Source organism: Sarcophilus harrisii, chromosome 4, assembly GCF_902635505.1.
Source record: "Sarcophilus harrisii chromosome 4, mSarHar1.11, whole genome shotgun sequence".
NCBI classification, from domain to species: Eukaryota; Metazoa; Chordata; class Mammalia; order Dasyuromorphia; family Dasyuridae; genus Sarcophilus; species Sarcophilus harrisii.
Window position 1 is genome coordinate 394,646,432 of NC_045429.1, and position 13,314 is coordinate 394,659,745.

Below are 13,314 nucleotides of genomic sequence, written 5' to 3' on the forward strand. Positions count from 1 at the left end.
CTACACTTGGAGTCGGGAAGAGCTGAGTTTGAGTCCTACTCCCAACATTTATTTATTAGTTTTATATCCTTAGCTCTTTTAATTTTCTGTGCTTGGGTTTCCTCATCTATAAAAGAGGCTGCTGAACTCAGTAGCTTCTGAAATCCATTCCAATCCTAAATATATGATCCTATAAATATGGTGAGTAACCTAAGGTAGACTTCCTGTCTTGGCTGACTTTCTTTTGAACCAGGCATTGGGGAGGGTAGCTCTTGGCCAAAATAAATAAATCTGTCTGTACCTGTGTGTTGATTTATCTCTTAATCCCTGAGGTTTCCTGTGCTCCAAGAAGCTTTAACCCTGAAAGCTGTAAGAGCTCAAGCTGAGAGAAAAGAAATAGGGAACATGCATTTATTAAGTGCCTATTATGTGCCTGGCCTTGTGCTAAGCAATTTCAGATATTGTCTCATTTGATTCTTAGGGAGCTACTGTGTCCCCCAATACATACTGTCTGTTGACATTAGGACATTCCACTTGAATTTCTACTCTTTAACCATCATCCCTATTTAGCCACCCTATCCTCCCCAGCTGCCATGCTTCTTTCCTCTTCTTGTTTCTAATCCATCCTTTCCCCCATTTTATCCCTCAGGGGCAGGCCCTCCTGAGCTATTTCTTTTGGGACCTATGATTTTTTGGTCCAGATAACTCCTAGTGAGGAAATTCCCTTTATATTACAAATCAGTGCCAGCTTATAAAAGGTGATTCAATGGATAGAGTGCCAGGCCTGGGATCAGGGAAGTTTAAGTTCAGATCCAGGTGCAGAGACTTACTAGCTGTGTGTTCGTAGCTCAATAACTTAACCTCTGTTTGCCTTAATCCCCTACTGGAGAAGGAAATAGCCAATCCCTCCAATATCTTTGCCAAAACAAATTCCATAGACAGTATGGTCCAAGAGGGTCATGAAGAGTAAAGCATGACTGAATCAACTGGACAACAACAGCACCACAGCCTTAGAACTGAAAGTCCTAGAGTGACTGAAGCACTGAAAAGTTAGGTGATTTGCCCAGAGTCACACAGGCAGCATGTATCAGAGACAGGACTTGAACTCCGGTCTTCCTGACAGAGAAGTCCTCTCTTTCCTTGTCTTATATGGTAAAAATTAGCTAGTCTGGAAAACTTGTACTAATGTGGTAGCGGTGAAAGGCCATAAGTTTAGAGTGAGGACTTAATGGCATTCCTCATGCTTCTTGGCAAAAAGGTGGTGGACTGCGGATATGGCATTTTCTTGTGAATTTATTCAAGACTTAAATGTAAAAATAAGAAAAAACAGAATAAAAAAGGAAAGAAAGAAAAGAAAAAATCTATTGTGTGTGCAGCAGAACATCAGGGAGAATTTTTGAATTCTATATGTAACAAATTTCCATTACAGGAAGGCTTATATAATAATAAACAATAATGTATTCATGATTGCCCATCTTCTCTTTGTTTCCTTTTGTTCTCTATGGTATACTTTTTACTTTATTCTTTTTTCCCTCTTTCATACTCCCACTTCCCTTAAGCAGGCTACAGTTAAGCACAAATATGTTTATGTGTACATTATACACATATATGAATGTATATATGTATATGTATAAATGTGTGTATATATATGTATATGTATAAATGTGTGTATATATATATGTATATACATATATATCCATACGCACATATAAACATTCATACATATATACATATGCCCATACACAAACATCTAAAATAATATTAATATGACTGACATATAATGTAAATTTCTCTCTTGATTGAATTTTTTTTTTTAAGTATGACTTTGAGATCAATGATTGCTACATACATTTTTAGACATTGCTAATGGGACATATGGTATATGAATGGCATCCTTCCAGCTTCTTGGCACATAGGTAGCAGATTCTAGGTACAGCATAAAACATACATTTTCAGACATGGCCAGTTTAGTCAGTCAAAAATATTTATTGAATGTTCCAGAATTTACTGTGTGCTAAGCTTGGCAGATTCAAAGAAGGCAAAAACATAATCCCTCCCTTTGGATAGTTCTCCTTCTAATAGGGAAGTCAACATAAAGAGAGAAAAAAGTACACACAGGATAGGATAGCATATAATCTCAGAGGTAAAGAGCCAGTAGGAAGGAGAGATGGAGAGCAGGAGTAGTAAGGCTCTTTTGCAGAAAAAAGGGATTTGAAATGAGTCTTAAAGGAAGTCCAGGAAGCCAGAAGAAAAAGGTCAGTAGAGAGAACATTTCAAGTATGGAAGATAATTAGGGTGAAGGACTTTGAAAGATGAAGTGTTATGAGTGAGGGGCAGTAGAAAACCAGTGTAAATGGAGAAGGGTCTGGTGTAAGAAGACTATGAAAAGGAGGAATGGGGTAGGTTATAAAAGAAGCCGAAAGGAGTATCTTACATTTGATCCTCAATTTTTTTTGTCAGAGCTGTGTTTTAGCAAAATTACTTTAACAGCTAAGTTAAAGTGAGAAGACACTGGAGACAAGAAAATCAGCCTGTTAAGAGGAAGAAGAAGGAAGCGGGGTGGCATGAGTTGGGGTGGGATGGATCAGTAGGTAGTGACTGTAAGGTAAAATTAAAAGGAGTAGCGATAGAATACATTTTTGAAAACAGAAGTCCATAGCAGTTTCTCAGAGCCCTTCCTGCAATGCCAAACCTTATAACATAGGGATAAAGTATGGGATACTTTATTGTTATGACTATTCTTTTTATCTTTACTCTGCTGCCTCTTTGTAGCATGGAGTTGACTCTGGGGTCTTCAAGACCAGGCCAGTAACAAATTCTACCAATCAAGAAAGATTTATGGGATGGTCCCAGCAACAGCTTGAGTCTGGCAAGATGGCCTGTTCCACACAAAGAGCCATTTTTTTGTTCTCAGAAGCCTTTTAGCCAAAATGTCAAAGTTTGGACTCTGAGAGACCAGAGGAAAAGCAAGAGGGAGAATCCTGACCAGGTGGCAGAAGCATCTCATAAGTGGACAGGTCTCTGAAGAAGTTGGTATCTCTCTTTACTTAACAGGACATTCTTTAAAGGCTATTTCAACAATTGGCAGGAAAATGTTAGCTCTTTACACATTGGTATAAACAGGCAGGGGATTGGGGATGCTGGGAAACACCAGCAAGATGTGGAAATGTTGAGTTTAATATCCTCAGCAAGGAGTATTGCAATTTCTGACCATCTTTCCTATCTTTGGTCTGGGGCTCAAGAAAAGTAACTAAAATAGAAAGTAAATATTTGCAACTTTTGAACCGTGTTATTGGTTGAAAGAATATTTGACATGCATAAAAACCAAAAAGGGAAAATATGATATCTATCAAGGAGATTGGATGTTTGTTTCTTAAACAAATGGGTTCATTGAGAATGGGATGTTATTAACCCATCACACAGCTAATAAAATCCCATGAAAATTAAAGATGGGTATGGGCTAATCAATGGATGCCTCTGTGCAGCCAGCCACCATAGCACGCACCAACTGAAATGGAAAAAATAGAACTGTAATAACCTCAGCAAACCACCAGATGCTGTTGTTGTACTGAAAGGAACCAGGATGAATTTGGCCACATTTAACTTCTGCCTTCCTCTTGCCTACGTCACCCCTCTCTAGCAGCCTTGCCCTGCCTGGATGACAGACTGGGCATCTGCATATGGTAACTCAGAGGGAGGAGCATGGCTGTCACCCTGAGCAAAAGTTGTGAGAGCCAGATTATGAAAAGTTATGTGCTTAGAAAGGAGACCCTAGGACCTGTTTACATAATGGCAAGAATTCTGTAAATGAAAACTGCCCTGAAAAAGCAGCTGGTATCAGATTAAACCAAATGATCCATGTTAATCTCAGAGAACAGATAATGAACCACAGTCCTTTCCTTTCCGGAAGAGAGATGAGGGACTATAAAAAGGGAATATTGCATATGATAGCTCACTTGGCCATAACATCAGTTTTGCTTAATTTTTTTCTCTGTTAAAGGGGATAGTTTATCCCCTTTGGGTTTTTTTTCCCTAAGACTTGTCCAGGGTCACACAGCTGGGAAATATTAAGTGTCTGAGGTCGGATTTGAACTCAGGTCCTCCTGATTTTTTTTATTGAGCTGGTGTATCCCCTTTGTTAAAGGGAAAGGTGAAATGTAATATCAGGAAATGACTCTAGATAAAGGGGGGAAAAATAAGATCCTAGGTTAAGAACTGGAGGAGGACCTTGGGGCTTTCAAATCCAACCTTATCCCTGCCACCATTTTGTAGATAAGAAAAGAAATAGAAGCTACAAGGAAAAGGTGAGCTGCTCACCTGAACTCAGATTCTCCTGACTCTAAACCCAGTGCCCTATCCATTTTACTGAGCATTCTTTAAAAATCACAAATTCAATAAAACTTGTATCTTGAAAAAGAAAAAGAGGTAAGGTAGTCCAATGAGAAATAACATCAACAATGGACTTGAGGTCCAGGCCTAACTCCATCATTTGGTTGACCCATTTCACAAGTATGATGTGAGTATAAAATAAAGTAGTAGATCAGTCAGTCAGTCAACAAATATTATTTAGTATCTACCACATGCCAGGAAGGGTTGCTAGGTGGTATAGTGGGTAGAGCACCAGGTCTAGAATCCTCTTTCCAAGTTCAGATCTGGACCTCAGACGCTTGCTAAATGTATGACCCTAGATAAGTCACTTAACCCTGTTTGCTTCAGTTTTCTCATCAATAAAATAAGCTGGAGAAGGAAAGGGCAAACAACCCCAGTATCTTTGCCAAAAAAACAAACAAAAAAATCTTAAATGGGATCACAAAGAGGCAGGCACTACTGAAAAACAATTAAACAATAATGGGTCAAGCATTGTGCTAAGCACTGGGATACAAAGAAAAGTAAAAGATGTTCCCTGTTCTCCTAGAGCCCACAACATACTGAGAATAACAGTGTGTAATTTATTCATTTATTTCACTCATATCCAACTGTTTGTGACCCCATTTGGGATTTTCTTGGCAAAGATACTGGAGTAGAGTAGTTTGCCTTTTATTTCTCTAGTTCATTTTACAGATGAGAAAATTGAGGCAAACACATTTGTCTATGATCATATAGCTGGTAAGTATGCAAGTAATAATATACAACAAGCTATAAACAGAACAAATATAGTGATCACAAAGTAATAGATTATTGTTTTATTGGAAATTATGTCAGTATTGGCTGATAATTTGCTATATAAATCCTGGTTTTAGGATCTTTCCAGAATTCTCATTGTTCTGTCTGGCAGATTTGAAAATAGTTTAGCTAGTACCTTCTTTCATTTAGTTAACCTCAAACATAGAGTATATCTCCATATTTTGCATGTCAGTCAACAGTAGTCAGTCAACAACAATAAATGCTTGTTGATTATTTCAAAAAATTGAAAGATCCCTACTGGTTATCTGCCATGTGTTCAGCATTTTGGAAGATGGCAGGTAGGGAGGAAGACAATACATCTCTGCCTTCAAAAAATCAGAGTTGGAAGAAACTTCAAAGACCAACCCACACCTGAAAGATCATCAGTTCTAACTCATGTGCCAAGAGGTCATCCAGCCTGCTTGAAGACTTGCAGTGAAGGCAGGGTTTGGTGGGTTGATAACACCCCATGTTCAATGAAATCTGTTCAAGAAACAAACACCCCACTTTAGATTATGTTTGCAAGTTTTTCATGCCATATCAAAATCTGTTTTGTAAATTCCCATCTCCTTGCTCTTAGCTCTGCCATCTGGGCCCAGACAGAATGCCAATCTTCCCCCTACAGGAAGGCCTTTCAAATACAAATAGCAGTCATGTCCCTCTCCCCCATAAAAACATCTTCTCTGAGCCAGAAATCTTGCTTCCTTTAATGTTTATGTGTTGCCAATTACTAGCCTTGTCATTGTTCTATAGATGTTTAGGTGCTTGGAAGCAACCTTGGAAGGGGCAGGGATACCTCTGGGAAACATAGCCCTGTTGACAGTATATGATCAAGTACCAGATTAAATGGTAGAAGGAAAGTGCGCTCCACCTGGATTCAGGAGATCCAATCCCAGCTTTGACATTTACTACACTTTTGCTTGAAAACTATTGAGGGGGAAAACCCAGAATTTCCCAGGACAGCTCGTCTTACTTTTTTGGAAAGCTCTAATTATTGGGATGTTTCCCCTTAAACAAGTCTAAATTTGCTTCTTGATTATATTCAACTCTCACTCCTAGTTCTGTTCTCTGGAGCCAAGGAAAACAAGGCCTTCAGATATTTGGAGACGACCATTCTGTCAGATCCCCTCTTCTCTCTACCCCCTCTCCAAACCTTCTTTTTTCTAGTCTTCTCATCAGCAATACATTACTGATCATTTTATAGGGTGAATTACTCTGGAGCAGGTTTGCTGGAGATGGCTGGTTCCACCTATCACTCCTGGCTACCCAGAAAAGAGCTCAACTTGATCCTTACCTCTTTCCTCTTTCCTGCCATTCCTGACCCCCAGAACTCACTTTATCTCTCATCTCCCAACTTGAGATTTTGTGCTGACTGTCCGACATACTTAGAATGCTCTCCTGTTTCTTAGAGTTTGACTTCTTCCCAGACTCAGTTCAGACAGCACCTTCTAAATGCAGCCTTTCTTGGTCCCTGCCTTCCTCATTGAAGTTACGTTGTATCTGCCCTTTGTATATCTTGTATGTACCCATTAACATACATATTGGCTACACCATTCAACTTGTTCAGGGCAAGTATTGTTTTTTCTCTTTGTATTCTTAGCACTCCTAACCCATACTATGTCATTGTTCAGTTATGTCTGTCTCTTCTTGACCTCATATGGAGTTTTCTTGGCAAAGAAACTGGAAAGGTTTGCCATTTCCAATAGATTAAGCAAATACATTCAAGTGATTTGCCCAAAGTCACACAACTAGTGAGTGTCTGAGGCCAGATTTGAATTCAGGTCTTCTGGACTCCAGACCCAGTACTTCATCTATGAGCTATCTAGCTACCTCCAATGCAAAAGAAAGTTAAGTGACTTGCCCAAGATCACACAACTAGTAAGTGTCTGAGGCTGCATTTGAATTCAGGCCTCCCTGACACCGGATTCAATGCTTCATCCACTCACTCAGCTTTCTAGCTGACCCGTACTAAATCCTAAATAAATGCTTAGGACTGATTGCTTTCCCACTTTCTATTGGCCATAGAATCTTAGGTCTGGGCAACAATTTAGAGATCATTGAATTTACAATTCCCATTTTATGGATAAAATGAGGTCCACAGAGATTAAATGATGTCTGCAACAATATATAGCTAGTTAGTAGAAGATGTAGGACTAAAACATAGGTTTCTTGTCCCTCATTCTGGTGTTTTTCTATTATAATCTCCCCTTCCTACTTTTTGGGGGTCCATCTGATACTTTTCAGAATTCTGGTCCCTTTCAGACCTTCTTGATAAAGTAGCTAACCTTCTAAATTGGCCAGCAGAGGGCTCTTGAATGCACAAACACTGGCATATTGCAAAGGGCACTCAAGTTACACCAACAGACAAAAATACACGCCTACCTGCCAGCTCTTAGCTCAGACCTTAGTTTCTAAACTTTCACAATGAATCAGGGTTTCTGATTTTTTTATTTTTTTTAATGCAGTTTAAAGAGTAATTCTACACACACACACACACACACACACACACACACACACACACCTTGGGGAAGAAAAAGGCCAGCCAGAGGCTATAAGCATCCACTCACAGATCACCATAAAAGTGAACAAAAGGAAGGAAAAGTCAAATGCCTGGGAAAGAGACCTTTGCTGAGGTTCACATGCAAAGGGGGAACAGACAGCACGTTTGGTTGGTCCATGTGATGTGGTGGAAGCAATACTGGACTTGGAGTCAGGATAAGTGAAGGTTCAAACATTACCTCAGAAATTTACAAGCTATATTCACTGACTAGTCATGTAGCCTTTGGGAACTTCCATTTCCTCATCTGCAAAGTGATGGTATTGATGGGACTAAGTATAAATGCTTCCTGACTGGCCTCCCTTCCAGCTCTAAGATCTTTTGCAATCCTGGGCAATCACTTAACCCTTCAGGGCCCCAATGTTTTCATCTGTAAAATGTGGGGATTGGATGAGACAGCCTTGAAGATCTCTTCCTGCTCTGAGTCTGAGGTTATATAAGCCTCCTAGCTCTTTGAAAACTTTAAAGCCACAGATAAATGTCAGCTGTTGTTATTCCTACTCAGATCTGTTTCTTCCTGAAACGCTAAGAGCTCTCTGGCCCAAGGAGACCTTCACTTATCAACTTCGGAAGTTGAATTTGCTGCCCCAAACAGTGACCCACAGTGTGGCTGAGGTTGGGTCATTCCCCATGAACACATCAGCAAAAACAGCCAAGAGATGGAAAAGATAAAATCTTCACATTTTTTTTCATTCAGAGATAACCCCATGTCTGAGAAATCTGCATTTATGTTACACAGCAACTAATCTACTCTCTGGCCCTCCTGTTATTTTAATCTTAATTCCCAAAGAAAAACAGAACAGAAGAGGTAATATGTACTTAATAGAAAAAAAGAAATGTAGGAAGAAATTTTAAGGGATGACTGGAGTAATGTTGGGCTTGGAGTCAGAAATACCTAAATTCAACAACACTTTTCCGAAATGTGACCATCCTAGAAAAGCCTGCCTATTTATCAGCTCCTTGGTTAATATCCAGGCTATAAACAGACCAAAGCAGAACTAGGATGTCCATTCATTAGAGCCCAAGAAACAAGGAATTCTGGCCATCTCAAGACTAGGAAAGTTATTTTGCTATACAGCATAATTCCCTTCCCCTGTGTCTTGTACAAATAAATAATGTGGGGACTTTGGAGAAGGGCTGAATTATATAGGGCAGCTCGGTGGCACCATAGTGCAAAGTGCTGGGCCTGGAATCAAGGAGAGTCAACTTCCTGAGTTCAAATCTGGCCTCACTGGCTAGGTGAACCTGAACAAGTCACTTAACTCTGTTTGTCTTAGTTCCTCATCTGTAAAAAATGAACTGGATAAGGAAATGGCAAACCACTGCAAAATCTTTGCCAGCAAAACCCAAAATGGAATCACCAAGAGTACAACACAAATGGAATAACTGAAAAACGGCAATTTAATTATATAAAGTTGATTTGTAGCACTGCAGAAAATAAGACAGTAACTTTTCTCTGAGTTTTTGCCTTTCTTTATATTCTAAGTGTATAGCACAGTGCCTAAGACATAATAGGTACATAATAGGTACTTAATAAATGCTTGTTGACTATCCAGTTCCCCAGATCACCATAAATGTATACCTTAGATCTGAACTCATGTTAATAAAAATTTTTATTTGCTTTGTGTCATGGACTTCTTCTAATAGTATTTTTAAATGCATAAAATAAAACACATAAGATTACCAAGAAAACTAATTATAATGTGAAGATGGAAGATCCAATGTGCTACACATTACACATGTTTATGGACTTTTTCAGCGTACGCATCAGTTTTGCTGATTTTTTTTTCCCTCTTAAAAATATTGGTATATGGGATGGGTCTCAGGAAAGAGAAAGAAAGGTACTGGAAATAGGTATAATTATAGGAAAAACATGATATCAATACAAATTTGTTTTTTTTTTTTAAAGAAACATAGCTATCAAGGTATTAGGGGAAAAAAATAAGTTCATAGACCCCAGGTAAAGAATCCTTTTTTTTTAATTGAGACTATTAAGTTATATAATAGAAAAAGCAAAGTGTTTCTTGGTTGAGATCTGGAAACACTCTTCCTCCTCCACTCCAACTGCTGGCATCCTTTAAAATTCCAACTAAAATCCCACTACCTACAGGAAACCTTCCATAATCCTTCTTAGACACTTACTAGCTGTATAGCCATATATATAATAGATTTCTATCTCACACACTATCTGTGTGGTCAAGGAGGGAAATGTAATAGGTTCTAGAAGTCTATACTTTGTAGGGAAAGGGATGTTAAGATAAATTTCAGGAAAACAGCTAAGACTTCCAGTTGTGTGGAGTAGTGGATAAAGTGCTGAATGAACTTGGAGTCAGAAAGGCCTAGGTTAAAATCTTGACTGAAATTTAATATTCTATGATCACAGGCAAGTCACTTAATGACTATGTATGTCAAGCAGCTCTTTAGAACTTCTTAAGATGGCAGTCTACCTTGATAAAAAAGACTTCCCTTATTGGAATGTCCATATCTTGATCACTTGTGCAAAGCAATGGAGACTCAGAGACAAAAACCGTCCCTGCTTTAAAAGTTTACTTTCTACTTGAGGTCTTAACTATTACTAAAGAATAATCCACGAAGTAGACCTGCTGCCCTCTTGAACCATTTGGCAGTGCTGGACATTGGACAAGGTTGTTTGAAACATTGTTTCTTTGACCCTCTAGGTACAGCACAGGTAACAACAGGAGGACGTGTGGAATATAAACTTCTTTCTGGCATTCGATATATGTGGTGGTACCATTTAGTGGGCCTTATCTGGACGAGTGAATTTGTCCTGGCCTGCCAACAAATGACTATAGCTGGCTCAGTGGTCACTTGCTATTTCAATCGGTAAGTACATTTTCTCTTCTATTCTTCTATTGAGGCGTATGGATGATGTCTCATGATAAAAATCTCAGAAGAAATTGTGGGATAGCAGCAAGGTCAACAGAGGTACAGGATGTAGCAATAACAATTGATACATTGCTTCTTAAAGTTTTAAAAGTACTTTGCTCTAGAGCCTCAAGGTAATTCTTCCAGCAGTATTTTTTTTTTTTTTTTTTTTTTACAAAAGCAGCAGCCAAGGCTCAGAAACTGAAACATTTCTTAAATTCCTACTATGTGCAAGGATTATGGTAAGCATTTTTTAAAAAACTACTTGTTTTGCACCAGACTAGTGTGTTAGGTACTGAAGATACAAAAAGAAAATGAGAAATAGTTCCTGCCCTCAAGGAGCTTACATTCTAAATACAATGACATGTGCACAATAAGTAAAAATAAAATAATAGGGAATAGAGAGTTCTGTGTTTGTATCTGCAGCACATCACAGTGCCTGGCACATAATAGATTTTTAACGCCTTCTTGTTTATCATTAAATAATATATCATGTATGTTTTTAGATATCGCTCAAGCTCCATCAGTGTAGCTGACAAGTCAAATTAATAATATATTGATTTTCTCTCTCTGGTTTCTTTTTTGCTTTCTTATCTTGAAATATACAAGGAATCATCATCATCAAAAACCATTTCTGTAGCAATTTTTCACTTTTATATTCCACAACAAGCCTTTAATAAGGCTCTGTCTTGCCAACTGCTGAAGGTTATATCTCTAGACAATTAAAATACTTGATTTAAGAATCATACACTATAATTCATTTCTACAGTCACCCTTTAGTCAAACAATTCAGGCCCTTAAGAGGTTTTCCTCTTTGACCTTGGCAGAGCCATGCTTCTCCATGTCCTATTTGATGTTTCAAGGCTCATTCTTATCTCATAGTTTCAGGACTGGAGACTATCCCTGCCTGTGTGTGGAAAGGCAGATTGTACCCATCCCAAGGATTTAATACAGTCAAAACATATTCATCAATGTCATTCACGTCATACAAGTTCCAAGAGTCCAAACAAACCAGGACATCAAGTCCGATGTTAAAGTCAACTAGTCACATTGGCTTTTGTTTTTTAATCCTTAGCTTGGGAAGGTTTCAACTGAAAGCCACATGGATGATGAAAGGCCTGGGAAATAATATCTCCAGGAGAGATGAAAGGAACTGGGATTATTCAGCCTAGGGAAGAGAAGCTTGAGGAGTGACTTCATACTGGTCTTTGTATGAAGAATGGTAGCCAGCTGTCCTGGCTCTGCTGAAGACCAAATATGAGGAAATGTGTTTTAACCTAAGCCTCTCATGGCATAGCTTAAATTTGGGAAGAGTTTCTTGACAGTTCAAATAGCTAGTGCATTACCAAGAGAAGTTGTAAAATTTTCTTCTGTAGTTCTATAACAACTGGAGAGACATTCATTCATTTATTGGGTGGGGGAAATGGAGTTAATTTAAGATTGGACTGATTTAAAGCCAGAGGGATAGACTGAATAACTTCCCCAAGGGCTTTCCAAACCCAAAATAGATATTCATTCATTTATTCAACAGGCATTTAGCAAATGCTTTATTGTGCCAAATTCTGTGCACAGCAGTGGGGATACTGAGACTAAAAAAGAAATCATCTTTGCCCTGAAAGAGCTTCCATTCCACTTGGGGGCATGGAGATAGAGGGGAACAACATAGTTAGGTAAACATCACATAAATAAAAAGAGCATCGTATAGAGGAAAGAGTGATGAACTTGCCTGGAAAAGTCCTAGTTTCAAATCCTGTCTGTAACATTTACCAACTATGTGCATAGCCAAGTCCCTCATTCCTCTCAATCATTTGTAAAATAGGGATGATCAGCCTTGTAGACCCTTCCTCCTTCCAGGGTTATTGTGAGACTCAAATGAACTAATACCTGTAATGTACTTTGGAAACTGAAGCACTATGAAAATGCCAGTTGTTATTCCTATCATCGTCGTCATTATCATTCTATCTATGTAGAACCATGGATCTCAGTCAGTACAAATTTGATCATATGTTGGTTGAAGGAACCTCTTCCAAAGTTATGCAAATGATTTCTTCATTATTAATAACTCAATAATTATTCTATTAGCAATTAGAGGGCTGGCCTTGAACTTAGGAAGATCGGGGTTTGAATATTGCCTTTGATACATACCATCTATAGCTGTTGAATTCTGGGCAAGTCATATAACATCCAGTACCCCAGGCATTTCTCTAAATCTATAAGGTAAAGACATTGTTATTCTGCATTGTTGGAGTAAATTTCTACCTTACATAGATGAAATCAGATCCAAAACAGACTTCCTTGAATTTATATATCACTCTGAATTTACAGAGCAATTTCCTCATTTCAGTCCTGCTAAGTTACAGATGTTATCATCCCCATATTACAGATGAGAAGACAGAGACACAGAGAAACTAAGACTTCTTCATTGCCACATACCTCATATCCCACATTGAATGAGATGAACATTTATAAAGTACTTTGTAACCTTAAAGCTTAAACCCTTCCTGTAGATTCAATCAATAAATATTTATTAAGCACCCACTGTATAAATGCTAGCCATAATAACCTTGCTATTATTATTATTCCTGATAAGTTTCAGAACCAGGATATATGTCCATTTATATGATTTTTTTCAAATGTCCTTAAGCAAATATGGAACTATAAAATTTTCTCATCTGCTTTAGATTAGGTGGGGTTTACTCTAGATCAATAACTTGCTTCTTGATTTTTAA

General features: G+C 38.3%; 1 protein-coding gene across 2 annotated transcripts in view; it reads left to right on the forward strand.

Moving 5' to 3' along the window:
- The window catches only part of SLC44A3 (solute carrier family 44 member 3), a 98,671-nt gene that overhangs the window by 40,994 nt on the left and 44,363 nt on the right, over positions 1–13,314 (forward strand). For both annotated transcript variants that reach the window (XM_031967113.1, XM_031967112.1), the window contains exon 10: positions 10,378–10,543. In XM_031967113.1, coding sequence (XP_031822973.1) covers positions 10,378–10,543 — 166 coding nt within the window. The remainder of the gene's footprint in view (positions 1–10,377; positions 10,544–13,314) is intronic.